General features: G+C 38.1%; 1 protein-coding gene across 10 annotated transcripts in view; it reads left to right on the forward strand.

The window, feature by feature from the left end:
- The window catches only part of Dennd4a (DENN domain containing 4A), a 113,413-nt gene that overhangs the window by 20,137 nt on the left and 67,764 nt on the right, over window positions 1–25,512 (forward strand). For 7 of the 10 annotated variants that reach the window (XR_005488653.2, XM_039082818.2, XM_017596072.3 and 4 more), the window contains exons 2-8: window positions 4,055–4,128; window positions 4,746–4,876; window positions 7,754–8,085; window positions 11,116–11,365; window positions 17,567–17,636; window positions 19,433–19,602; window positions 20,672–20,913. Coding sequence is in view for 9 of the 10 variants with exons in the window: in XM_039082818.2 (XP_038938746.1) it covers window positions 7,775–8,085; window positions 11,116–11,365; window positions 17,567–17,636; window positions 19,433–19,602; window positions 20,672–20,913 (1,043 nt within the window). In the remaining variant the exon portion in view is untranslated. Of the gene's footprint in view, window positions 1–4,054; window positions 4,129–4,745; window positions 4,877–6,732; window positions 6,790–6,828; window positions 7,182–7,753; window positions 8,086–11,115; window positions 11,366–17,566; window positions 17,637–19,432; window positions 19,603–20,671; window positions 20,914–25,512 lie in introns of those variants that run through there. The other 3 variants (XM_039082817.2, XM_063265511.1, XM_039082819.2) reach the window with 3 other exon arrangements.

Here is a 25,512-nt window from a genome sequence, read left to right on the forward strand (position 1 = left end):
TGACTTTTTTAATTTGTAGGTAATCTAGATTTTACTGTGGCAATAGTCAATTTCAGTTATTGTGAGAATGTGTCTAGCATTTAAAAATCTCCTGCTAACTTCTCATCTTACTGAGGTCTTTTTTTTTTTTAAATCTCTCCACTTCCTCTTTTTGTTATTTGTTATTATTTAATTTATTTATTTGGGATTGTACCTAGGGCTCTGTGCATGGTTGGCTCCAGCCTTTTATTTTACCCCTTTATGCTACCCTCTCTTCTTAATTATTTTTTAAAACTTTATTGCATTTTAATTGAATGTTTTGTGTGCACACATGCCATGGCACTAGAGTGGAGGTCAAAGGACACCTTGTGGAAGTCCGTTCTCTCCTTCCGCCATGTGGGTGGGGTCTGGCAGTGGAACTCAGTCACTAGGTTTGGTGGCATGCTTGCTGAACCTTCTCCCTGTATCTTTCAATTCAACTTCTTTCTTTTTTCCTTCTCTCTAGTCTTATTTTTGTTATTAGTTCCTTTCTTTCCTTTTGTCAAGTTTAACTTGAGCTTTTGTAAACTGACTTTTTGACTACTGAAGCCTAGGTTCACTAATTTCCTCAAGGATTCTTTTTACTTCATCCTTGAATGTGAAGTATTGTATGTATCAGAACTCCAAAGCAAAGGTCATAATTTGATTTATGGTTATAGACAAGCTATCATACTGTAATTATAAAATTTCTTCAATTATAAAAAGAGTAATTGAAACAAAATCTCCTTGGTCTTGCTTGTAGCTCCAAAATACCATGATTCTGTGATGGTTCCACTTTCCTATGTTTCCTACTATTTTGACCTCACTTGTTACTGAATATTTACATACATGACACGTGTTTCTAACTGCCATGCATGAGGTATAGTAGAAGAAACAGAAATCAAAGCAGCCTTTGAATTGTCTGCAGTCTGTCTGGAGACAGGTGACCGTGTATTAAAAATTCTTTCTAGTCTGATCCTGTTCTGTCGAGAACAGATGCATATTCCCAAGACAACACCAGCTACTTCAGCTCTAACCTAATTAACAGCTTAGGGCCAAAATTACCCTTGAACAAAAGATGACTTCTCTAGTTCTTACACACCTGGGTTCCCATTGTACCTGTTCTGAGGCATCTTTTGTTGCCCCTTTGTTTCTAGTCCATAGTTTCTGTGTAATGAATATTGATCTTAAACTTTAAACTGAGGAGATTGGTCTTTGTTGTAAGTTGCAAGATGATCACTGCCAGCGATCTTCTGTGACTATGTATATACATGTTATTGTATATGTTTGTAGAATCACGATCAAAAGGAGTTGGCTAGATGACAGAGTGAATATGGCCTGCAGAGCTCTCTGGGCCATGTGTATTTCTTGTACTTTGGCTTGTTTCTGCACACCTTTTGTAAGGAGATGTTGCTTTAGGAAGCATCCTTTCCTTTTGCGGGCTGTATATCGGTTTTTTAAAATATATAAATGTATAAAAGCATGCTTCAGGAAGTGAGGACAGGAGGTAGTAGCTGAAGAAAAGTGGGTGTGGTTAAGAGAGGGTGCCACAATGTATGTGCTCCACAATCAGTGATGGATGTGCTAGTAATTAGGGCTAACTATTTACCTGTTTTTTGTTTCCTCTATTAGCAGAAACATACTTTGCAAATACTAATGTAGTAAATAAAAATCAATTAATTCTAAAATCTCTCTTTTTTACATAATTAATGGAATCAGAATAAAGTTTATTCTGTCAATAGAAATATGTGATACTGGGAATGTGACAATAAATTAATCTAAAAATTCAACATTGAAGGAAATGATATGTTTTCTTTAATAACAATACATTGTTTAAAGTCACAGTCAAACCAGTGTTCTTACTGTATTAAAGAATTCATAATGACAGAAAATAAATTTGGGGGCTGGTAAGATGGCTCCAGAGGGTAAGAGCACTTGCTGCCAATCCTGAAAACTTGAGTGTGATTCCTGGAACCCATATAATGGAGAGAACCAACTCCTATGAGGCTTTTTTGATCTTCACTTGTATACAATGTCATGTATACATGTGTATGCACACACACGGCATGCACATACACACACACACACACACACACACACACGAGATAAATGTCAAAAAAATTGTAAAGAAAATGTACTTGGACTTGGTTTTAGCATACTCATCATTCATATTGAAATCTAAACAAGTTGATATCCTATCAGGTATTTGAAAAATTTACAGGTAGTTTCACAGATAGAGTATTTTAACTTGAAATTGTATATGCTGATGTAGTTTTTAAAAAATGTTTCATCAGGTCAGCAGATGTGTTAACTCCTTGATACCAGTGAACAATAAGATTTAGAAATATTTGAAAAAAATATGTACCATTCCGTATGTGTTGCTCGAAGCTGTTCAGTGAGCCTGAAGTGGAGTACTGTCCTACTTTGTAAAAGCATTTGTCTTGATCACAGTTAGCAGTCCAAAAGGTAACAACAATGGCAAACATGCTGGTACAGACGTGTAATGCCAATACTGGGAGGCTGAAGCAGAAGGATTACAAATTTAAGGTTACCTTGAGCTACATTGTAGAAACCTGCCTTTTAAAAAAAATCAAACAATAAAAGCAAGAGGTAACAAGATTGTACTTACATTGTTTTTCTCACAACTCTTTTCACTTTCCCAGCTAAGACACAGTATCAAAATTTGCCTGAAACTTTCTAGGTCTCTTATCTCCCATTTACCAGACTGGCATCTAGGACCAACTGAGTCATGGATTCTTTTTTTTTTCCTTCCTTCCTTCCTTCCTTCCTTCCTTCCTTCCTTCCTTCCTTCCTTTTTTAGAAAAGGGCTAGCTGTGTTAGCCTTGGTTGACCTAGAATTCACTCTGTAGATCAAGCTGGCCTTGAACTCATAGAGGACTCTTTACTTCTCCCTGCCACCAGTCATTAAAATCTTATTCTTAACTGTTTCTGCTACTATTTCTCTGTCATTAGACAATGGCCCAGCGTGGTTAAAGATACAGTAAATTCCCCTTCTTGATGGACAGATCATTTTGTGCTTTAACTTGTGTTTTCTGAAAATTAGACCCAGTGAAACTTTTTTCCAGGTTAAGTGATAAAGATTTATTGAAAATTCCTGGGATGGTGTTCTACTCACACCTTGAGAAAGGCACATTGTAGAAGTCTCCACTTCCTCAACCCCACAGGCCTAGTACAAGGGAAGAGGGAAGTCATTTCTTCTGAAAGGGTTGTTGATCTTTAGTCTTTTTTAAGCCAAGAAGGAGTAAGAGAATGGGTACAGGGGCCCATCACATGATCCTGGGGTCGGGGGGGGGATATTCTAGAACCCCAGCTGACTAAAACTACTACCCTCCCCAAACGTTATCAGTGAGGCCACCTTTTCTTCATTCATAACTACAGCCCACAAGCCCACTCAATCTAAAGAAAGTATGCCCCTGGCTTGCAACCTCACAACAGAGCAGGCCTTGTTGTTTTCTACCTAAGGTTTGGGGGTTTTGTTTGTTTTTCCATGGGGCTAAAAATTTAACATTTTGTAGACTGGGTCAGTACTGTACCACTGAACAACAACATTCCTAGCCCAACTTTGGTTTCTTTTTCCTATCCCTCTTGTATCTGTTGTTAAGGATTGATATGCCAGTTATATTAAGATAGTTTTAAACATTTATAATAAAGGAAAAACCATTTGAACATTGGATTTATTTGGAACATGTATATGGAACTTTTCTGAGTCCATTTTTAAGTTATCTAACATATATATTTTTGTCTAATGAATGAGACACTTAGACACAGTGCCTAAGGAGCAGCCATTTAAGATGATCTCCCTCCCTTGCCCTCACACATGTGGTCTTCTGCGCCCTTTGTTATTCTGCTTTCTCTCCTACTCCCATGTCTATTTCTTTTCAAGTGTGTGTCTATTATTGACTAAAATGTGGGTTCTGAAGAAGCTGGTATTTATCGTAAAATTATTAGTAGTAGATCTTTAAGTATCCACAGATATACTAAGGGGGATATTTTATCGGAATTAATTTAACCTTATATTTTATTCTTTTCAATACAGTATTTCTCAAATCCTAAGGCCCAAAGAACTCACACACTAGGAACTCTTTTCTCCAACCGAAGCTTCAGTAATGTGTGAGTGGCTTTTGTTTTTCTTTGTGATTTGTTTCAGCTGGCTTTCTTCTATGTTAAATATTGGATATTTAATTTTTCAGAACTTTAAGGATTTGGGATGTAGTCATTATATGATAACTGTGAGTGACAGGTAGTACAAAATAATTTATTAAAAAGTATTTTAAGGTGTCTCTTGGAGGGGTAGCATAATACACAGTCTGAAATCCCAGCACTCAGGAAAATGAAGGAGGATTTTGAGTTCAAATTCAGCAGAAAAGTTCTTATAGTCTATTTAATCAACTGGTCCATTGTAGTACTGACCATTTTCAAATATAAGTCTAAGTGTGTGATTATTATATCATATCTGGACATTTCAGTAGTATTTGATACATTTTTAAAGAGCCTAGACCTCAAACTCTCAATCCTTGGACCCTTATAAGCTAGGGTCACAAGTGTGGTCACTATACCCGGCACTGGTAGTTACTAACCTTACAAAACTCAAAGTGTTCAGAATTTTAACATAAATAATGTTATAGGTATAATGGTGTGTGTGTGTGTGTGTGTAGTATGTATGTATGTATGTATGTATGTATGTATGTATGTTCCCTCAGATTTTCACTCTCACCTCTTGTCTTTAGAGGCAGTCTGTCTGGGTAGCACATGCTTGCCTACTTTGACCTAATGGAGTGAGATAAGAAATCGAAAGCGTCTGGATTGGTCAGAGATTGAAAGGAGAGCAACAAACCAATCTCCATTAGTTGCTGAATGGGTAAGAACCTTCTTGTAATGGCTTGCAATTTAGTCATCCATACTCTTATGAGCAGAGTGCACATCTTGTTTTCTATTTTCAAGGAAAGCTGACTCCACTGACAGTGAAATACTGGGGCCGGGGAATGGAGCTGCCTTCACGGCAGAGTACTTGCCTTGGTATGGAAGGGGCTGGCTTCCATCTCAGCATGTCATGATGTCAGACTACTTAGCCTGGTCTTGGATTTCACCAAGGTTCAACTATATCTTCTATGAAAAGCTAGTGTTTGTTTTTCATAGCAGCACATGGCTTTAATCCCAGCACTTGGGAAGCAGAGGCGGGTGGCTCTCTGTGAGTTCAAGGCCAGCCTGGTCTCCGTGGTAAGTTCTAGGACAGCAAGAGCTATATAATGAAACCCTGCCATGGTGAGGAGTGTTGAGAGGTTAGAAACAAAAACTCTGAAGGTGCTATCATATACTTTAAATCATTTTAAAAATAACTGAGATACTATCTAAGCAGACTTGCAAATTTAATATATTTTTATTAATTTTTAGAATTTCATAAAATACATTTGTATCACCTTCACCTCATATTCTTCTCTGAGGGATATAAAGTTTTAAGAGGCCTGTAAACATCTCATTTTCTTTATATTTTATTTATTTGTATGTATCTAGACATAGGTGGGTACATACATACCGTGACATGAATATGGGAATCAGAGGACAGTTTGTGGGAGTCAGTTCTCTCCTCCACCTTGGGGATCCCAGGACTGAACTGAAGTCATCAGGCTTGGCACCAAGTGCCTTTACCCTCTGACTCATTTTGCCAGCTCCTAAACATTCTGTCTTATGAGTACATTCATAAGGTTATTTATAATATTTTGAAAAAGACAGTTGTTAAATAAATATTAGTTTATTACACAGTATTGTTAATTCAAATGAATAATATTTCAATGCTTTGTATTAAAGTTATTATCTAGAGACCCTTTGAATTAAGTGCATGGTTTTGTGATCCCCAGTTTCCAAAAATTAATGTTAAGAAGTGTATTTTCTGAGGCCAAAGGCTCATGGAAGACCACTTCCCTGGCATCAATCCCCATCAGCCATAAAAAACAAAAACAAACAGGAAGTTGTGTGTGGTGTGTGTGTGTGTGTGTGTGTGTGTGTGTGTGTGTGTGTGTGTGTGTGTGTCTTATATGTGTGAGTGCTGGTTTGTGTATGTAAGCATGGATACATTCATACGTGTGTATTTACATAGAGGCCAGAGGTCAATGTCTGATGCCTTCCTCTGTTAATCTCCACCGTATGCTTTCACACAGAGTTTCTCACTGAACCTGGGACTCACCCGGGTGCATTGGAATTTACAGTCTATATCTCCCTACCTCAGGCACTCCCAGCTGTTATATGGGTGCTGCGGATCTGAACTCAAGTTGTCAGGCTTACACAGCAGCTCCTTTACCCACTGAACCAACTCCTCAGCCACTGGAGAAGGTTTTACTTTGATGTGCAACACAAATTTCCTCAGGGAAGCTTCTTTATTTTGAACTAGCATTTTCTAAAACATGTAGAGTTTTCTGGTTGTTAGGTGGTAAAATAAGGTTTATTGCCCAAGTACATTTTTGGAAATCTTGGGATAAGCAAATGACTACTAACTTTAATATTTCCCTTTCTATATATATAAAATATATGCTATAGGTATCTGTGTGCCCCATATGTGAAACTGTGGTAACTGTAGTAACCGTGAAGAAGTTATGGTATGTGTGCATGCCTATTTGTTTGCACTTGGAATCCTTTTTCTTGTTTGTCTTTATTATAACCAAGACTGATATGAGACACGTTCTCGATTGTTCTTTTAAATACTGCTTCCCCCTGTAACAGTGGTTTACAAAGCCAGAAGCATATTACCCTGAAGGAGAAGATAAGGCGTAACTGCTGGTAAACTGAAGGTTTTGTTCTTAAATGCTTATAGATGTATGTATACATTTGTCTTTTTAATTTATTGTGAGAGTGTTGTGCTCTCTTTATCTGAGTTCTTGTTTGTTGTATTTGCTGAGATAGATTTCCATCTATGTTTTGTGGCTTAGAATTGGAGCTCATCTTCTGCTGGGTCTTGCCTGTGGAATCCTAGGTTTAGATGTAGCCTCAAGAGCTGGCTTGCATTTGCTCCACCAGGGAAGTCACTAGTCTCAGAATATTTGTCTTCTATGTTTCTCAGTTGGAGCGGCCTAGAACCTTAAAAATGGCTTCAGTTTACACTCCAGAGTCTTACCTGCAGCACAAGCCAGGGATGTGTTGAAGCAGACTTCATTATCTCCCTGTGTCAGTGGGTAGGAAGTGTTTTAAGTGCTTGGGGTTGAACTAGGACCTCACACATCCTCTGCCACCGAACTGCATCCAAGCCCAATGGACAGGTTTTAAAATCCACTCTTTAAACAATACTCTAGTCATTTGGAGCTTTTTGATTTCTGTGAGTGTCTGCATTCCAGTTTCCTGTCTGCTTTGGCGCATAACCTTGTTCCTGTCCTTGTAATGCCTTCTAGAACACAACTCCTGATTATTGAGGAGATAGCAGATTTTCTGATTTAACATTAGCTTAGAGATTGCATTCTGGTATTTGGTTTCCTCCATATTTTGAGACTATGGGAATTTCCATTATATTTTTAAGGTTCATCTACATATTTAAAGGACTGGGGCTTGGTTTTGTTATCTACTTCAATGATCTAGGTTTCCATGATACCAAAATTAGAATTCCTGCATTAGATTCATAATAAAGGCATGTTTTCACTTTATGGGTAAATATCTAATACTGGTATGAACAGGACCTGCATTCTTTCTAGACTTGTACTGTTGACTTGGCAGATTATAGAATTAAGATCTTTTTTTTTTTGTTGTTGTTTAGATATAAACTCTGTGATGGGAGATGATTGAAGACAAGGGGCCTCGTGTTGCTGACTACTTTGTTGTAGCAGGCTTAACTGACATTTCAAAGCCTCTTGAAGAGGAAATTCACTTCAACGATGCCTGTCACAAAGTGGCAAGACCAAAAGAACCCATCACAGATGTTTCTGTTATCATCAAATCCCTTGGGGAGGAGGTGCCTCAGGACTATGTGTGTATTGACGTAACCCCAACTGGGTTGTCGGCAGATCTTAATAATGGAAGTCTTGTGGGACCCCAGATTTATCTTTGCTATAAGAGAGGGAGAGATAAGCCTCCACTTACTGATCTGGGGTAAGTTTTTTATTATCGTTAATTTAAATTGTATGCCTTGTAGATTTTGAAGTTAACTGTGTTTAGTCACTAATAGAAGTGTGTTAGCTTTTGAAACAAACACATTTGCCTGGGTGTAGTCTATTGCCTGTAATCCTAGCACTAGGGCAGGAGATTGTTTCGTTTGACACCCGCTGAGCTACATAGTGAGAACCTGTTCTGCCCCTACCACCCATAAAAACTGGGGGTGAGAGTGGGAGGAAAATTAAAAATAAAGCAACACAAGAGTTTAATATTTACGCCATTTCCGTCTCTCTGGCCTGTGGGTCCTAGTGCTCGATTTCCTGTTAGATACAAGGGAGAAAGTAAATATATTTAATGCAGAGGGTACCAGAAAACTAACGGATCATCCTCACCACAAAGTTTAAATTGAAAAAAAATTCAGTTAAGGTTCTGTGTTGCTCAGGCTTTCTCAGACTCCTGCCTCAACCTCTCAAATGGATGAAAGCACAGCCAGACATAACATACGAGTACATGTATGCTTAACCATGTATGAAATAAGGATCTAGGGGTAAATTAGAGTCCTGCTGTATTGGATTTGGGGTCTTATTCTTTTCTACTTATAATAACATTCTTGAGATGTAAGTATATACCATGCAATCTTTTTTAGTCATTTGAAGCATATAATTCAGTATAGTCAGGCATGCAGCTGTCACCACAACATATTTTAGAATACTTTTATCACGTCAGAACAAAATCCCGCCTCATTAGTGTGCAATGTCCAGTTTCCCAGCCTTTTCAGCCCTAGACAATCACCATTTTCCTCCTGGCTTTATAGATTTGCCCATTTGGGATATTTCATGCAGTGGAATTGCAGTGTAGAAGCCTTGTGTGATTGGCCTCTTTCACAAAATATGTTTTTAAGGTATATTCATGTTGTAGTATGTACTGGTATTGTATCCCTTTATATGACCAAATAGTATTCCAACATATGGCTGCACTGTAACTTATTGTGCCACTAGTTGATGGATATTTGGACTGTTTATACCTGACACTATTATTAATAATGTTCTTATGATTATTCATATACAAGGTTTTATGTAGACCTGTTTTGTTGTGTATATATATACATGTATATATATATATATATATATACATACATACATATACATACGTACACATACACTTGGGAGTGGAATTGCTGGGTCATATGATAATTCTGTTTTTAACTTCTGGAATATTTTCCAAAGCATTTCACAAGCATTATACATTCCCACTTAGAGGGTATGGGGTGGGGAGATTCTGATTCCTTCCTAGTCTATATAATATTTCATATTGCTATTTAATTATTTGTCCTAGTGAGTATAGAATCTTATTATGACTTAATGCAGTCCTTCACTAGGTATATGACTTACAAATGTTTTCTTCATTTAAAAAATTCACCAAGCAATAATGGCATACACCTTTAATCCCAGCATCTGGGGGCAGAGGCAGGCAGATCTCTGTGAGTTCGAGGCCAGCCTGGTCTACAGAGAACAGTCAGGATTTTACAGAGAAAACCTATCTATAAAGACTAAAAACCAAACAAACAAACAAGCAAAAGAAACCCCCCAAAACAGAAAACCCATTTTATGTTTATACATGTTTTGCCAGCATGTGAACTACATGCAGTCGTAGTGCCCAGGGAGGCAGAGATCTGGGATTAAAGTATGTACCATCATAGCTTGGCAATTGAGGGCATCGGAACCCCTGAAATGAGTTTCAGGTGGGTGTAAGCCACTACGTGGGTGCTAGGAATTGAACCCAGGTCCTCTGGAGGAGCAGCCAGTGTTTTTTTTTGGTTCTTTTTTTCAGAGCTGGGGACTGAACCCAGGGCCTTGCGCTTCCTAGGCAAGCGCTCTACCACTGAGCTAAATCCCCAACCCCTCAGCCAGTGTTCTTAACCAATGAGCCATCTCCAGCCCCTTCTCCATTCTTTATGATATCCTTCTCATCATCGTATCTTTTGAAGCCAGGAAAATGATTTTATTCTTTATTGTATGTATGTATATGTATATGTATAGGTATAGGTATAGGTATAGGTATAGGTATAGGTATAGGTATATGTATATGTATGTATGCATGTTTGCATGTATGCATTTGATTTGTCTGAGTCTCCGTTTTTCTGTCTGTCTCTATCTTTGTTCTCTGTGTATGTGTGTGTGTGTGTGTGTGTGTGTGTGTGCGCATGTGTGTGTATGTATGTTCTACCATGTTGGTTGCAGGATCTAACTCAGGTTTTCAAGCTTTGTGACAAATGCCTTTACCCACCAAACTATCTCACTGGCTAAGTTTTGATTTTATGACTAGGTAGTGTTAGATCTGGGAGATTAAATGCTGCCTAAGACAATGCAGTTAGCAGTAGCATTTTAAATAATTTATGTGTTTTTAACTCCTTTGTGTACTAGAGTGAAAGTATACAAAAAGGTATTATCTAGGCATGCAACCCTCTATAGAGTTTAATTGTGACTAAAATACAGATATGTTTCCCATAAAATGTGCTTAATTTTATAGAACATAGAAAGTAAATATATTAATAAATAACTTAATTAAGTAGAATGCTGAATATTAAGTGTCTTTGTATCTAGTTACTGCCACTCTGTTATATTAATAAGCGCAAAGCTTTATATGAATTTTTTATATTATTTAAAGTTTTAGTAGGGAAACAGTTATCCTTTAGTATGACTGTATATTTTAGTCTTAAAATAAGTTGCAAGGTTTATTAGAAACAACTGGAAAGAGTCAGTGAAGAATGGGGCAGGATACACCTAACTCTTTTTTGCAGAAGATGGAGATGTGGCAGAATCTACAGTAGCCATGACTTTGAACTTGTTGTGTAGCCAAGGATGACCTTGCATTTCTGATCCTCCTGCCTCATCTTCCTGAGTACTGGATCATTGGAGTATTCCAACACACACTTAGGGCTGGACTTGGGATAGTCATGCAACTTGAGAATGTTACTTTCAGGTTTGAGGGGACTTTGTGTATTTACTTTTAAAAATTATATTTTAGGGTATTATATGACTGGAAAGAAAGATTGAAGCAGGGCTGTGAGATTATTCAGAGCACCCCCTATGGCCGACCTGCCAATATTAGCGGCAGCACCTCATCACAAAGAATCTACATCACCTACCGAAGAGCCTCTGAGAACACCACTCAGAACACTCTGGCCGTCACAGACATATGCATTATTATACCCAGTAAAGGGGAGAGCCCACCACACACTTTCTGCAAGGTCGACAAGAATCTCAACAACAGTATGGTAAGTTAATCCTATAGCACTAATACACTTAGCCACTCGCCAGCGAAGAAATGCATAACTGTAAGGCTTTTCTTGAAAACAAAATAGTGTAACAGATCTGAAAAATATGTTTTTAAGGATGTTGGGTATTTTATTGTTTTCAAAAGTACTTAGTTGTACTTTCACAGAAACTGTATAAGAGCTTCATCTTCTCTTTCCCTCTCCCCTTCTTCCTTCTAACTTAAATAACTTTTCCGTATTACTACAAAATCAGTAAGTTAACACCATGGCTGTCCCCAGGCTTCCTTGCTGGATCCTATACATATACAGCTCTGCAGACGTGGCATTCATTGCTGGTTTTCCCTACTATTTCCTTCACCATCATTTTTCTTCTGTTAGGCACGTGCAACACTTGTTGCAAGATCATCATTCTTTATAAAAGTTTTTGGTTCCATATTCCCTTCTCTTCCGTTGTCCCGTTCCACCATTCTCTATAGTAAAACTTTTCAAGAGCTCAATATGTGGTGGGGTTGAAGGGGAAATGACTGAGCTGGCACAGTGCTTGCCTAGCACACATAAGGCCCCGTTTCCATGCCCTGCACTGCATTACTGGGTGTGATGGAGCACACCTGCACTTTTAGCACTTAGAAATCTAGGCAGAAGGATCACAAATTCAAGATCACCATTGGCCACATAGTTCAAGCCATTCTGAGCTACTTGAGACCTTGTCAGCGTCATTCCCTGCAAGAAGGAGTGGGACATATTTCACTCCTTCCTTCACCTGGGCTCTTTCCAGTTAAGGTTTTGGTTTGGTTTTTGGCTTTTGTTTGTTTTTGGGTTTTTTGTTTGTTTTATTTTGTTTTTTTCTAGACAAGATTTCTTCATTTAGCCCTGGTTGTCCTAGAGTGCACTCTGTAGACCAGGCTGGCCTCAGACTCATAGAGATCTGCCTCTTTCTGCCTCCCGAGCACTGAAAGGTGCTCTAAGGTGTGCGTGGTCGCTACCTGGCTCCAGTTAAGTTTTTGACCCTATTCATCCCAAGGTTTTTCTTGTTACTGAGGCTCATAGTCAGTTCTTTATCTCAGCCTTGTAGGTTTTGCTACAGACAGTGACTGAGTCTCTTCTCTCTTGGCTTACCAGCCATTCCTTTGTGTCTCCCAGCTTCCTGTGCAGTGGAGTGCCCAGAGTTCAGTCCTCAGTATGTTCATCTTTACAAACAAAGCTTACTCCATTTTTAATCTAGTTTTTCTAATACAGTGTGTTGGTGACTTCTAAATTTCTGTGTCTGACTAAATCTCTCTAATTTATTGTTTCTTGTTAGTTATCTTACTTAATAGAGCACCTCAAATTTAATACGACCTGCAGTGAAATCTTGATGTACCTTTTCAGATCTTATTTCCATTGTCTTGCTTGTCTAATAAATAAAAAAATTTAAGTTACTCGAATGAATAAACCTAGGAGAAATATGAGCCTTTCTTTTCTGCTTACTATATCCTCCAATGAACTCTGCTGACTCTAATGACTCTAATTTTAAACGTCCCTTGACCTTGATCACTTCTTAACCACTTTAGGGTTGTAAGCCTGATCCAAGCCATAATAATCTTTAAAAATTACATTTACTTTTTTTTTTTTTTTGAGGCAGATTTCACTGTGTAGACAAGGCTGAACATAGAGATCACCTGCCTCTGGCTCCCAAGTGCTGGAATTAAACCTGTGTGGCACCAGTCTAGGTCCCCTCTTTGTGTGTGTGTGTGTGTGTGTGTGTGTGTGTGTGTGTGTGTGTGTGTGTGTGTTTGTGTGTGTGTGTGTGCGCGCGCACGCATACACGCGTGTATGTGTATGTGTAATTTCTATTCAAAACAAAATTTTTACTATTCATCTATCTTAGTTTATATAATGTCCTACTTTCTTTTAATACTTACAGACTATTACAGAAACTGCAAACACAGGTAGTAAACACAAGTTATTTCTAGTTTTCCATTACCGGTACTGCAGCTTTGATCAGCTCTTGCCTTTTCCTATGAATGTTTCTTAAAAAGACACTGGAAGAACAAATAATTGAAATTAGAATTGAGGGCTTGAGAGATGGCCCAGGGTAAGCACACTGGATGCTTGTGCAGAGGACCCAGGGTTGGTTCCCAGCATCCCCATAGTGTCTCACAACAATCTGTAACTCTAGTTCCAAGGAGATCGAATGCCCTCTTCTGACCTTTATGGGCACCAGGCATGCATGTGGTCTGCATATATACATGCAGGCAAACATTCGTACACATAAATGAATAAATAACTCATAAAAAAAAAAGGACATAGCATTGACGTGTCTGTCTGTGTACTGTGTAGTTTGAAAGACATTGACTGATTGCTTTGAAAACATGGTGGTAATTTATATCTCCTCTAGCCTTAGTCTATAAGAATGTGCCATCTTTAGTCCTACACCTTGCCAACATTGATTGTTGTCAGTTAATGTCTTGAATTAGCAAAGTATAAATTACTATGATTTTAACATGTTTTGGCTATTGTGGCATTTAAACATCTTTTAATGTATTTAATGACCACCTGCACCTGTGGAAAACACATTCCAAGACTCCTAGTGATACTCCTAGATTTTCAGAAAGGTTTTTTGGTGATTATGTATCTGCGCGTCTGTGTTTGGGTATGTGCACATGAGTGCAGGTGCTCACAAAGGTCAGAAGCTTTGGATTCCTTGGAGCTGGAGTTTCAGGCTTGGGAGCTGCCTGATGTAATTCCTAGGAGCAGCGCTTCGGTCTCTGCAGAGAAGTGCGTGCTCTTTACTGCTGAGTCATCTCTCTGACCTTTCCCTTGGATTTTTGAATAACACCTAACTCTGTAGATACTATGCTTTTCCCTATATGTGTTTATAATAAAATTTAACTTGCGCATAAGGCATGGTAGGAGATTAGCACCAGTAACGAGTAGGGAAGTGTGACAAAGCAGTAGAGCAATAGCCGGGATCACCGCTCCGATACGTTGGATCCATCGTTAAGTGTGGTGAAAGTTTCTCAAACACAGGCACTGCTGTTGCTGTGGAGTGAGTAATGGGCAGAGAGCAAACACTGCAAGTATATTCTGAACAAAGGGATGATTCATGTTCTAGGCAGGATGGAGCAGGATAGTGCAAGTCCCCATCACAAAGGCCATGCAGGTAAAACTTCTAACTTGATGGGGAAAGCGCTGGTGAGGCCCCATCTCAACTTGAAAATATTTTGGCAGTTGGTGGCTGCTGGGGGAACGAGAGTAACTTTTTTTTTGCTTTTGTTTACTACTTATGGATGTTTTAACTGCATGTCTGTTTACCAAGTGTGTGTGTGCCTGGTACCCATGGAGGCCAGAAGAGGGTATTGAATCCCCTGGGACTGGAATTACAGATGATTATGAGCTGTTATGTGGGTGCTAGGAGTTGGATTTGGGTCCTTTACAAAAGCAACCAGTGCTCTTAATTGCTGAACCATCTCTCCAGCTCTGGGAGTAAGTGTTCTTTGAAGGTGTGACCACTGGTAGGCTACCCATGGTCCAGTTGATGCTCCCACACTCATGCATATATAGGAGCACTAATTGGAGTTATTAAAAACAGACAAACAAAAGGACATGAATTTGGGAGTTAAGGGAGATCCAGGGGAGCTGAGAGAGAAGGGGGAGTCACTATGACCAAATTGACCACAGGCAACTGAACTGTAAAAACTGAATGTGTGGATAAGGAAGGCCTAGCAGACATAACAATTGTTAATGAAGATTGCTGCATTGGATGAATTTTCTATAATTTGTTCTGTCTTCTATTATAAGACATTGAAATTCTGATTTTTAATATTAGAAGCAAGCTGTTGATATCACTAAATTTTACATGAAATAAATTGTAGTTACCTCGTGCCTATGTGCTATGTGGTATTCTAAGTGTTTCTTCACTCCTGCCAGTGACCTTAGTAGGTATTTTACTCCCATTTTACAGAGAAGCAAATTTGAGAATTAAAAAGTGGTTCTTTTCTTATACCAACACCTTCAATAAGCTGGTGAAGCCAAGACTCAGACCAGGCTATAACACTGCAGAACCGAGAGCTAAGCGTTGTCCTACACTGCTGATGCCCTGTTGTATCGCCTGTAATTCCCGTATCAAAGCCCATGTTTATTCCTTGATTCGTATCAAGGAAATATTAACTAATGTATGCTCCTGTCAGTTTATAACTTTGTTAAGAGTTGAACTTTTAATTGCCAATTTTCAAATTTTACTTCTCAGCATACAAACAAGCACTTTACAGATTTTAGATTATTTAATGGCAATTATCAGTGGATCCTTTAATGGTTAATACAAAGTCATACCAAGCTATTTATGTAAGAAACAATTTGAAAAGTGGTTACTGTCAATATCTAACTTTATCCTAAGAGAACTTACATGTAGATATGTCATCCCCAATTAGATGACCATTTTTTACTTTAACTAATTATATGTAGAAAATGTCTGTAGATTAGTATGATTTAGCAATATTATGTGGCTGTTATGATTATAGTAGAAGAAAATCATGGTAGCAAATAGAATTTTTGGGGTTGGGGCTGGTCCAAGGTGAGAAAAGGTATCATTCTGGAGCTCAGCCTGGTTGCAGCGAAATTAGCCTCCAGCTCATGGTGATCTTGTCTCCCTCACTCTCCCGAGTGCTGAGATTACAAGCACAAGCCACACATTTGGTTCACATATAGTTTTAAAAGGCTATATATGGTAATAGTTAAGGCAAAGAATGTTTTTGAACTTTTTCATGAATATGAGGCCTAGCATACACTATTTCAGATTTGATCTGTTGTTTTAGTATCACCATACAAGCCTACAGATGTATCTACGATTTGTTTTCGACTGGAGGAAATTGACATTGTCATTAGAACTGTTTCTAATTCTCACTAACTAATCAAGGTGTTCTAGCTAAACCTTTGCCATTGAAGTTAAAACCAGAATGTGTTTCTTTTTTCTTCCTGAGACAGTAGTCTCTCTATTACCACAGAGCATGTATTCTCCTCTGCAGAGGATAAAGAGGCATTGTTAACAGCTTGGTTAGCATAAGATTCTGGCCAACCATGTCTATGTGGACAAATTCCTTCACCGTTTGTGCCTCAGTTTCCTCATTCATAGACTAGGAATATAGTGAGCCCTTTTTTTTTTGTACATAGGTGTTTTTGAAGAATAAATGAATTAGTATTAGAACTTGGGACAGTACCTGCAACAATAGCAAATGATATATAAATGTTATTACTACTCATTCTTTTTATGTGTTTAATATTTAAAGAGCTTTTTAAAAAATAATTTATTTACATTTCAGTCACTACCCCTATCATTTCCCTCCTCCTACAGTTTCTTATCCCATTCCTCCTCCCGGTTGCCTCTGAGAGGGTGGTCAGTCCCCCCTCTCCCCCGCCACGTCTCCCCCTTCTCTGGGGCATCAAGGCTCTCGAGGATTAAGTACATCTTCTCTTACTGAGGCTAGACCAGATCGACCTCTGCTACATATGTGCCAGGAGCTCTCTGGGGTCTGGGTTAGTTGAGACTGCAGAACTTCCTATGGGATCCCTCTCACTTTCAGCTTCTTCAGTCCTTCTCCTAATTCAACCATAGGGGTCCCCGACTTCAGTCCAGTGGGTGTTAGTATCTGCTTCTGTCTCAGTCAGCTGCTGGTAGAGCCTCTCTGTGGACAGCCATGCCAGGCTCCTGTTTGTAAGCATATCATAGCATAGTAGTGTTAGGCCTTGGTGCCCCCTACCCCATGAGGTGGATCCCAAGTTGGGCTGGTCATTGGGCCTCCTTTCCTTCAGTCTCTTAGAGAAGATGTTTTTAAAAATTGTCTCTAGCTGTTAAATTTGTCCCAAGTTTTCTTAATGAAAAAAAAAGATTATAGAAACTAATGTTAAATGGTTATTTTCTTACTTTTCAACCAAGAATGGTCATTGATACTTCTGCCCAAGTTTGGAACTTTGAATAAAGTCTAAATTTTTGTGACTTAGTTTTATTTTAAAGCATCAAATTTTCCTGCTATTGTAAAGAGGGGAATTGTCATCTTCTGAAAGAAAAGTAAACAATGATTCTAACAAAATAGTAGATTGGCAATAGTTTTCAGGTGAAATCTGTTTCTACATGGTAGTGAAGTCATCGGAGAGCTCAAACACATTCCATTTTGTCAAGTTACTGCCTTTTGAAAATTAAGTGCTATTTTTTTCTTCTCTCTTCAGTGGGGATCTGCAGTGTATTTATGCTATAAAAAGTCAGTGGCAAAGACTAACACTATATCTTACAAAGCAGGTAAGTATCATTTTGGGGAGAAATACCTTATGTAGAAATATATTGTGGGGTCTATAAGGTTAAAAACAAAACTGGCCTGTAGCCAGGTTGTGTGCCATGTTAGCATGTGTTAGCATCAGGACTTGAGCTCCAGCCACTGTCTCTTGAGTCTCATTTTGTCTTAAAGTGTTTTGGATGTTCCATGAAAGATCATTTTGACAAGAAGGTGGAATTTTTTTAAGCCTTAGGTTTAAATAACAACTTGACTACATACCAATTCTCTTTAATTTTTAAACCAGTGCAAAATATGGAGAAGATGCTTCTTTAATATTTGTGTTAATTTAGTCAAATTTAATGGTTATATTTTATGATAATGAATAGTATTAAAACTAATTTGTAATTTTATGGTGAATAGTTGAAGTTTTCAATTTTAAGAGCCCTCAAAATGTCAAACATACTGGTCTTATTTATAAGAAAGCAGATTCAACCTTTTAAAACCAGAGTCCTGGACTCTCTCTCCTTTCCAGGAGAACACAGTCACCAGCATTTCTGTTCTTACCTTACACCTGCACTGTTGCATCAGGACCCGGGAGACTAGAACTTAACTGTGAATCCTCAGGGGACCTCACTGGTCAGCCGGCATGTGACAAGAGAGAGCCTTCATTTATCTCATTCATTTTGCCTTATAGATGGCAGAACCTGAGTCCTATTTGTTGAGAATCAGAGATAGTAGTAGAGCCCGCAGTTCAGATTCCCACTTTATCATGGCTCGACCAGGGATAGTGTCTACCAGACTTTAAGGCTGCTCAGTCATGAAACCTCTTTTCTTTTCTCTCCTTTCCTTTCCTTTCTTTTCTTTCATTCTTTCCTTCTTTTTTGTTTTTTGTTTTGTTTTGTTTTGTTTGTTGACTGCTTGCTTGGTTGGTTTTTGTTTTTTTTCAAGTTAGGGTTTCTCTGCATCCCCCTGGCTGCATTGAAACTAAGTCTGTAGATTAGACTGGCCTCACTCAGAGATCCATCTGCCTCCAGAGTGCTACGATTAAAGGCCTGTTTTTTCAACTTCTAACCCCACAGTACTCAGTATAAAGCTCTGTTTCTAGGATACACTCAGTGGAAGATACCCATTCCATTTTCATGAGGAGATTAACAGGAAACATTGGGTTGCTTTGGGATAATTTAGAAAGCAGTCAGCAGGGGTGGTGAGTCATGCCTGTAAATCCAGCACTCAGGAGGCCAAAGCAGAAGATCACAAGTTTAGAATTTAGAAATATGTTTGAAGTGACACCATTGTAATATTCTAATCTCTATCTACTCTTTGGTGGGTCCTTTTTCATTTGTGTAAAAATTTACATTTAGACTCCTACAGGAGAACATACGTACTTATATACATACATACATACAGACAGACAGACAGATATATAGATATCCCCGAGGAATAGTTAACAAAGTGATAGAGTGAGTATGTATGTATGTATATTTTATATATATGTATCTGTATTGAAAATTTTAAATATATGCTTTAATGTATATGGCATAAAGTGAATTTTTATGTGTGTGTGTGTTTTCAGAGGGTTCTCTTTTCCTCGTTACTTCTAACCTAGCCTTTGTAGATGATGTTTGATAAATGTTAAATAATTTAATAGTTACAGTCTTTGAAGGTTAACATCCATATAAATCCTACTGACATATTCAGAATTATCTGATGAACATACATGCAAGTTTTTTACTTTCTAGGTGTGTGAAATAAGAAAGCATTTTATTGTCATTCAACTTACATTCAAGACACAGCAACCTAATGTTTCCCACTGCTGTCATAGGTCTAATTTGCAGATATCCTCAAGAAGATTATGAGTCGTTCTCACTGCCAGAATCTGTTCCCCTCTTTTGTTTACCAATGGGGGCAACTATTGAATGCTGGCCACCAGATAGCAAATACCCTCTTCCTGTGTTCTCTACATTTGTGTTAACTGGAGCCTCAGCTGAAAAGGTACAGTGTATTTTACTAGTTTGCTGATTCTTTGTGTGTGTGTGTGTGTGTGTGTGTGTGTGTGTGTGTGTGTGTGTGTATTTTTAAGTCATAAGCTCCATATCTGCAAGAAGCAGTGTAAAAACTAAACGGAACCAGTAATACACATTTCTTCCATTTGGTTGAATTTACTATGTCCAGAGACAGGAAAAGAGTGTTCTTCCACCCTCCCAAATGGTTTTATTTTTAAATGTTAGTGAAGACTTTCCTCATCATAAAATGTTGATTCCCTCATTGGTTCATTTTCTGTGATAGAAAAACTACTAAATCATATCAAAGGCATTATAAAATATAACATGACTTAGAAAACAGACCTCTCTTGTTACTCTGGGGACCAAACCTTGCACTTGCAGGTTAGAGTTCTGCCCAGCTGCATCCCAACCCTGGAGGGGCAGAGTGGCAGAGGAAGGAGCTTGGAATCACCTAGGCCAACATTCTCATTTTGTGGATAGGGAAATCATGGTACAGAAAAATGTAGTGAATTGTTTACATTCCTCATTTGTCTCACTGTCTTACTGAATAATTTTCAAACATTTCATATAAAAATACTGGTATAATATTTACTTTTTGGTTTTATTGTTTTGAGACAGCATCTTTTTTGTGGAGACCAGGCCGCTCTTGAGTTTGCTTAGATCCTCTGCTTCCTGAGTGCTGGGATTACAGGTTTGAATCACCGTGTCAAGGCTCAGTTTCTTTCACTTTTTATTTGAAAATTGTAGTTTAATCGAAATGACTATTTTTAATAATAAGGGTACATGAAAATACAAGAAAGCAGTCAGCAGGGGTGGTGACTCATGCCTGTAAATCCAGCACTCAGAGGCTAAGCAGAAGATCACAAGTTTGAGGCCAGCCTTAGGAGACCCTGTAATTTTTTTTTTTTTTAAGAAAAACAAGATTGATTTTTACTAATGTATTCCTAGTCCCTGGCACCTTACCTGTACATGGCAAGCATCCATTAAATATTCAGCTGATCGCCTGTTTTGACTAAATAAAATAAAGTATATTTATTAAATGCTTTCTTGTTTTATAGGTTTATGGTGCTGCTATTCAATTTTATGAACCATACTCCGAGGAGAACCTTACAGAAAAACAGAGACTTCTTTTGGGTTTAACGTCTCTGGTAGATGGAAAGTCTGATGGTTCTAGAACGATTCACACTAACAAATGCATTTGTCTGCTTTCCCACTGGCCTTTTTTTGATGCATTCAGAAAATTTCTGACTTTTCTGTATCGTTATTCCATCTCTGGACCTCATGCCCTTCCAATTGAGAAGTAAGTTATAAATTCCAAGGTTTAAATTTTACACTCCATGATGGGCATGGTGGTACATCTCTGTGAGTCGGAGGCAGGCCTGGTCAACATAGTGAGTTCCAGGACGACCAGAGCCATATAGAGAGATCATATTTTAAAAAAACATGTCAGCCCTTTCCTGATTAAATATAAAATTGATTCAATTTTATATGGAAATTGGGTTCCTTGAGAGTTATTTGAGAAAAACATTTGGTTACATTATTTTGGTTATTTTATTTATGTAAAACTTTATATTTTTACAATCTTGTTATTTCAAACAATTTTATTTCTACCAGCAAATGTCCTAATTTATTTTGAAATGAGTAACTTGGAATAAATATCAAATACTCTTATGAAGTTTATAGCTGCTAATTTGGAGAAATCCTGGAACTAGGTTTCCTTGCAGTGCTAGAGATTAAATCCAGGGCCTTGCACATGCCAGGTAAGTGCCTTGTCATTAAGCCACACCCCAGCTTGAAGATGCTAAAATGCTAAACTGCATTTGTAATTTTTAGGTATGATTAAGGTATAATGAACCTTTAAAGTGGTCCTACGTTTAGATATGAATTTAAAAGAAATTGATACAGACATTTTGTTTTTCATTTTATCGCTTTAACGACTTACTAAGAGCACTAAAATGTGACGATGCTTCATGCAGTAAGACACCGGTGATGCAAAGGGCAGGTGTCACTGCAGCCTGACTTCTGCCTCTCCAGGCTTGTAGTCAGATTTCTGACTCTGAGGAGAGTTGGGAAGTAAGAGTTATCGTAAGAGCATTCAGATACAGCATTGCTCTAGTCGACCTGTGCTCCTGTCTACTCTCATTTTGGTGGTCAAAACCTAGCACTTCCGAAATTCTCTGCTGTTGGAACCCCTTTAAAATCATATGAGAACTCAATGAGCTCTTCACTATGTGTTATGTTTTTCAATACAAACATCTTATTAAAAATAAGAAATTAAAACTGATTTATAATATATTAATTCATTTGTAATCTACTTAACAATTAACAAACTAGTTACATGTTTAAACATTTCTTTGAAAAGTAACTTATTTAAAGCAGTGGTTAGTGAGAAGAGTGAATCTTTTTTAGTAATCATTTTATTCATTTTCTTTTTTTTCTTTTTTTCTTTTTTTTTATTAACTTGAGTATTTCTTATATACATTTCGCATTTTATTCATTTTCATTTCAAATGATATCTCTCCCTTCTCAGATTCCCCTCCACAAACCCCTTATCCCATCCTTCCTCTCCCCCCTCCCCTTTGCCTCTATGAGGGCGCTGTTCCACCCACTCACCTGCTCCCACCTTACCGCTCTAGCATCCCCCTCTGCTGGGGCATCAAGCCTCCATAGGACTAAGGGCCTCCCCTCCCATCAATGGCAGATAAGGCTACATTTGTGACTGGAGCTACAATCCCCTTAAGCTTCTTTAGTCCTTCCCTTAGCTCTTCCACTGGGGTCCCCAGGCTCAGTCCAATGGTTGGCTGTGAGTATCTGCATCTGTATTGGTCAGGTGCTGGCAGAACCTCTCAAGGGATAGCCATACCAGGCTCCTGTCAGCAAGCACTTCTTGGTACCAGCAATAGTGTCAGGGTTTGGTGTCTTCAGATGGGATGGATCCTTAGGTGGGGCAGTCTCTGGATGGTCTTTCCTTCAGCTTCTGCTCCATTTTTGTCCCTATCTTTCCTTTGGACAGGATCAATTCGTGGTTAACAATTTTGAGATAGGGCCTCTCAACTAGGGGCCATGCCTGTCTACTGGAGGTATTCTCTTCAGGTTCTATCTTCCCTCTGTTGGGAAGCCTCTAATGCCTTGGCTAATTGAGCCCAGCTGAGTTTTCTTTCTCCGTTCTGAATTATTGTCTTGGTTGAAGTATTGAGGAGAATCTGACCTCACACAGATAATGTAATAGAAAAGGGAGAGGCACCTAAGAAGTCATTTTAGGATTGTGGTATTATTTTTTGGCATTATCCCAAAGTTTGGCAAGTGGTAGTTTCTTCTAACTTATTAATAATGCAAAATATGAAGCCTAAGCAATAAAGTTTCCTTCTGTGTTCTATTAAAATCTGAGGATCTCTTCCAGTCTTGACTGAACATTAACTCATGCATGCATGATCTTGTAGCATTGTGTATTGGTCATTTGCACAGCAATGGTTCATTGAGGTTATCACATCATTGGAATGTAGTCAAAGGTCTTTTTATGATATAAGAAAATCACTTGTTGGGGTTGGGGATTTAGCTCAGTGATAGAGCGCTTGCCTAGGAAGCGCAAGGCCCTGGGTTCGGTCCCCAGCTCCGAAAAAAAGAAAAGAAAATCACTTGTTAACATCAATATCTATAGCATCAGAGCAGTTTTAACATTTTATATACATATACATGTATATGCATGTGCATGCATGTTGGCATGTCTTTGCCGTGGTGCACAGGTGGAGGTCAGAGGACAACTTGCAGGATTCAGTTCTCTTCTTCCAGTCTGTGAGTCCTGGGGATTGAACTCAAGTTACTAGTGTTGACATCAAGTACCTTACTTGCTAGCCCGAAACAAAGAAACAGAAAAGGTGTTGTTGTTGTTGTTGTTCTTGTTCTTGTTCTTGTTCTTGTTCTTGTTCTTGTTCTTGTTCTTGATGTTTGTAATGTTCACTGTGACTGTGGTGCCAGAGATCAAACAAGTCCTGCAAATGTTTCCCCTCCTAGCTGCATTTCCAGTTTTTCAGAAACGTTTTTGAATATTGGAAAGCTTTTGGGTTCATGGTGAAATTCTTACTTTTCACTTGAAAATTGGAATTTAATTATTAACAAGTATTTTTAGTTGTTTTCCTTGAAGTAATAGCACTTTGTTAATTCTGTGTGGAAAATATCTGTTAACTGGATAAGCTTAATTTGCTCATCATCTTCCGAACAAGAATGGCATTCTGTATGGGGGAAATAAACAACCAATTCACTCATAACTCAGTCCTGTAAGCACTTTTGCAAAATCAAGATGGCAGCCATACTTTGTCTGAAATAGTAATGCTTTATGGGTACTTATCCTTTATACAGAATATTATAAACATACACTCCAGAATTAAGGTACAGGACAGATATTTACTACCTCAAATAACATGAATTCAGACATTCTTTTTTCAAGATTTATTTTAGTTTATATGTGTGATTGTTTTGCCACATGTATGCCTGGTGCCCTTGGAGGTCAGCAGATGGTACCAGATCTCCTGGAACTAAAGTTATAGATGGTTATAAATCACCATGTGGGTGTTGGGAACTAAACTGAGTTTTCTGCAAGAAGAGCAAGTGCTCTTAACTACTGAGCCATCTCTCCAGCCCCAGTCAGAGACATTCTTAACTGCCTTGACTCTCAGAGGGTGTTAGTTTCGTTCACAATGCTTTGGCACTTTCATTGCCATTGCCAACTGTGTAAGCAAGGCAAATGGAGTCTCTCAGTTACCATAAGAAGAGTTTTCACCTTTCCCATCCTCCCTGAATGGGTCTTAGACACCTTTAAAATTTCATGTATCATACAAAAGTCCTGATTTCCTGACTGCTTCAGATAATCAATCAGATGTGTGTCTTGTGGTACTCATTCCTCTAGTCCTTATTTTCCTTCCAGATTTTAAGTAATAGTAGGGACAAGTAGTAGCCTTTCACACAGTACATAGTTAAAACACAGAATCAATGACTTGTCCAGTTCTCCATTCATTTCTAATGATCTCACTTCTAAAAGTAAGGTACTCTTTAAATAATGTTTAGAAGAAAAACAATACAAGAAAAACAGCTTATTTCTAAAGAGAATAAAGTATTACTATGTTTCATCTTTCCCCTTCTTTAAAACATTAAAATATTCAAAACAGAACTTATTGATTGGTGAATGACTGTAATCTTAGTGCTCAGGAGGCAGGAGGATTACAAGTTCAAGGCTAAATACCAAAATCATATCCCTAAGAATCATATGAGACAGTTCAGTGAAAGAATACTTGCTGGTGTGCGCAAGGTTTTGAGTTTGATGCTGATCACCACAAAAAAAAAAAAAAAAAAAAAAAAGCAAACAACAAAAACCATCTTGTTGATGAAGATTTTCACCCATTGTTAAATGGAAGGCTTATTGAGATGGGGAAGTCCTCCTTTGTTGCCCAGGCTGTCTTGAACTCCTGAACTCAAAATGATCTGCAGTCTCCCAAGTAGGTGGGACTACAGACACACACCACCACACCCAGCTTATTCATCATTTACAAACATTTATTTTAGTGCCTCAGATGGATATGTCACAAAATATGAGGAATTAATTAAAAATATGTTACAAATGTAAGAATTAGTTTCTTTAGTAATGTTGATTATTACCTGCCTAGAAAGAAGAAAACGTAAGTCACTAAATAACATACTGTTGTATAATCAGCTATTAACATAAAGTTGCTCAGTTTAATCAGAGGCAACTTCAATGATTCAAACAGCTTTTTGTGTTACTTTGTTTCCACAGTACTAGGGGCTTTGGAGTTCAAGTGCACAGGGCCTTAAGGAGCTTGAATTTGAGATGGTATGTTAACCACATAGCTAGTGATATTAATTTGGAATCAATGACTTTCTGCTTTTG

This window comes from Rattus norvegicus, chromosome 8 (genome assembly GCF_036323735.1).
Source record: "Rattus norvegicus strain BN/NHsdMcwi chromosome 8, GRCr8, whole genome shotgun sequence".
Lineage (NCBI taxonomy): Eukaryota > Metazoa > Chordata > Mammalia > Rodentia > Muridae > Rattus > Rattus norvegicus.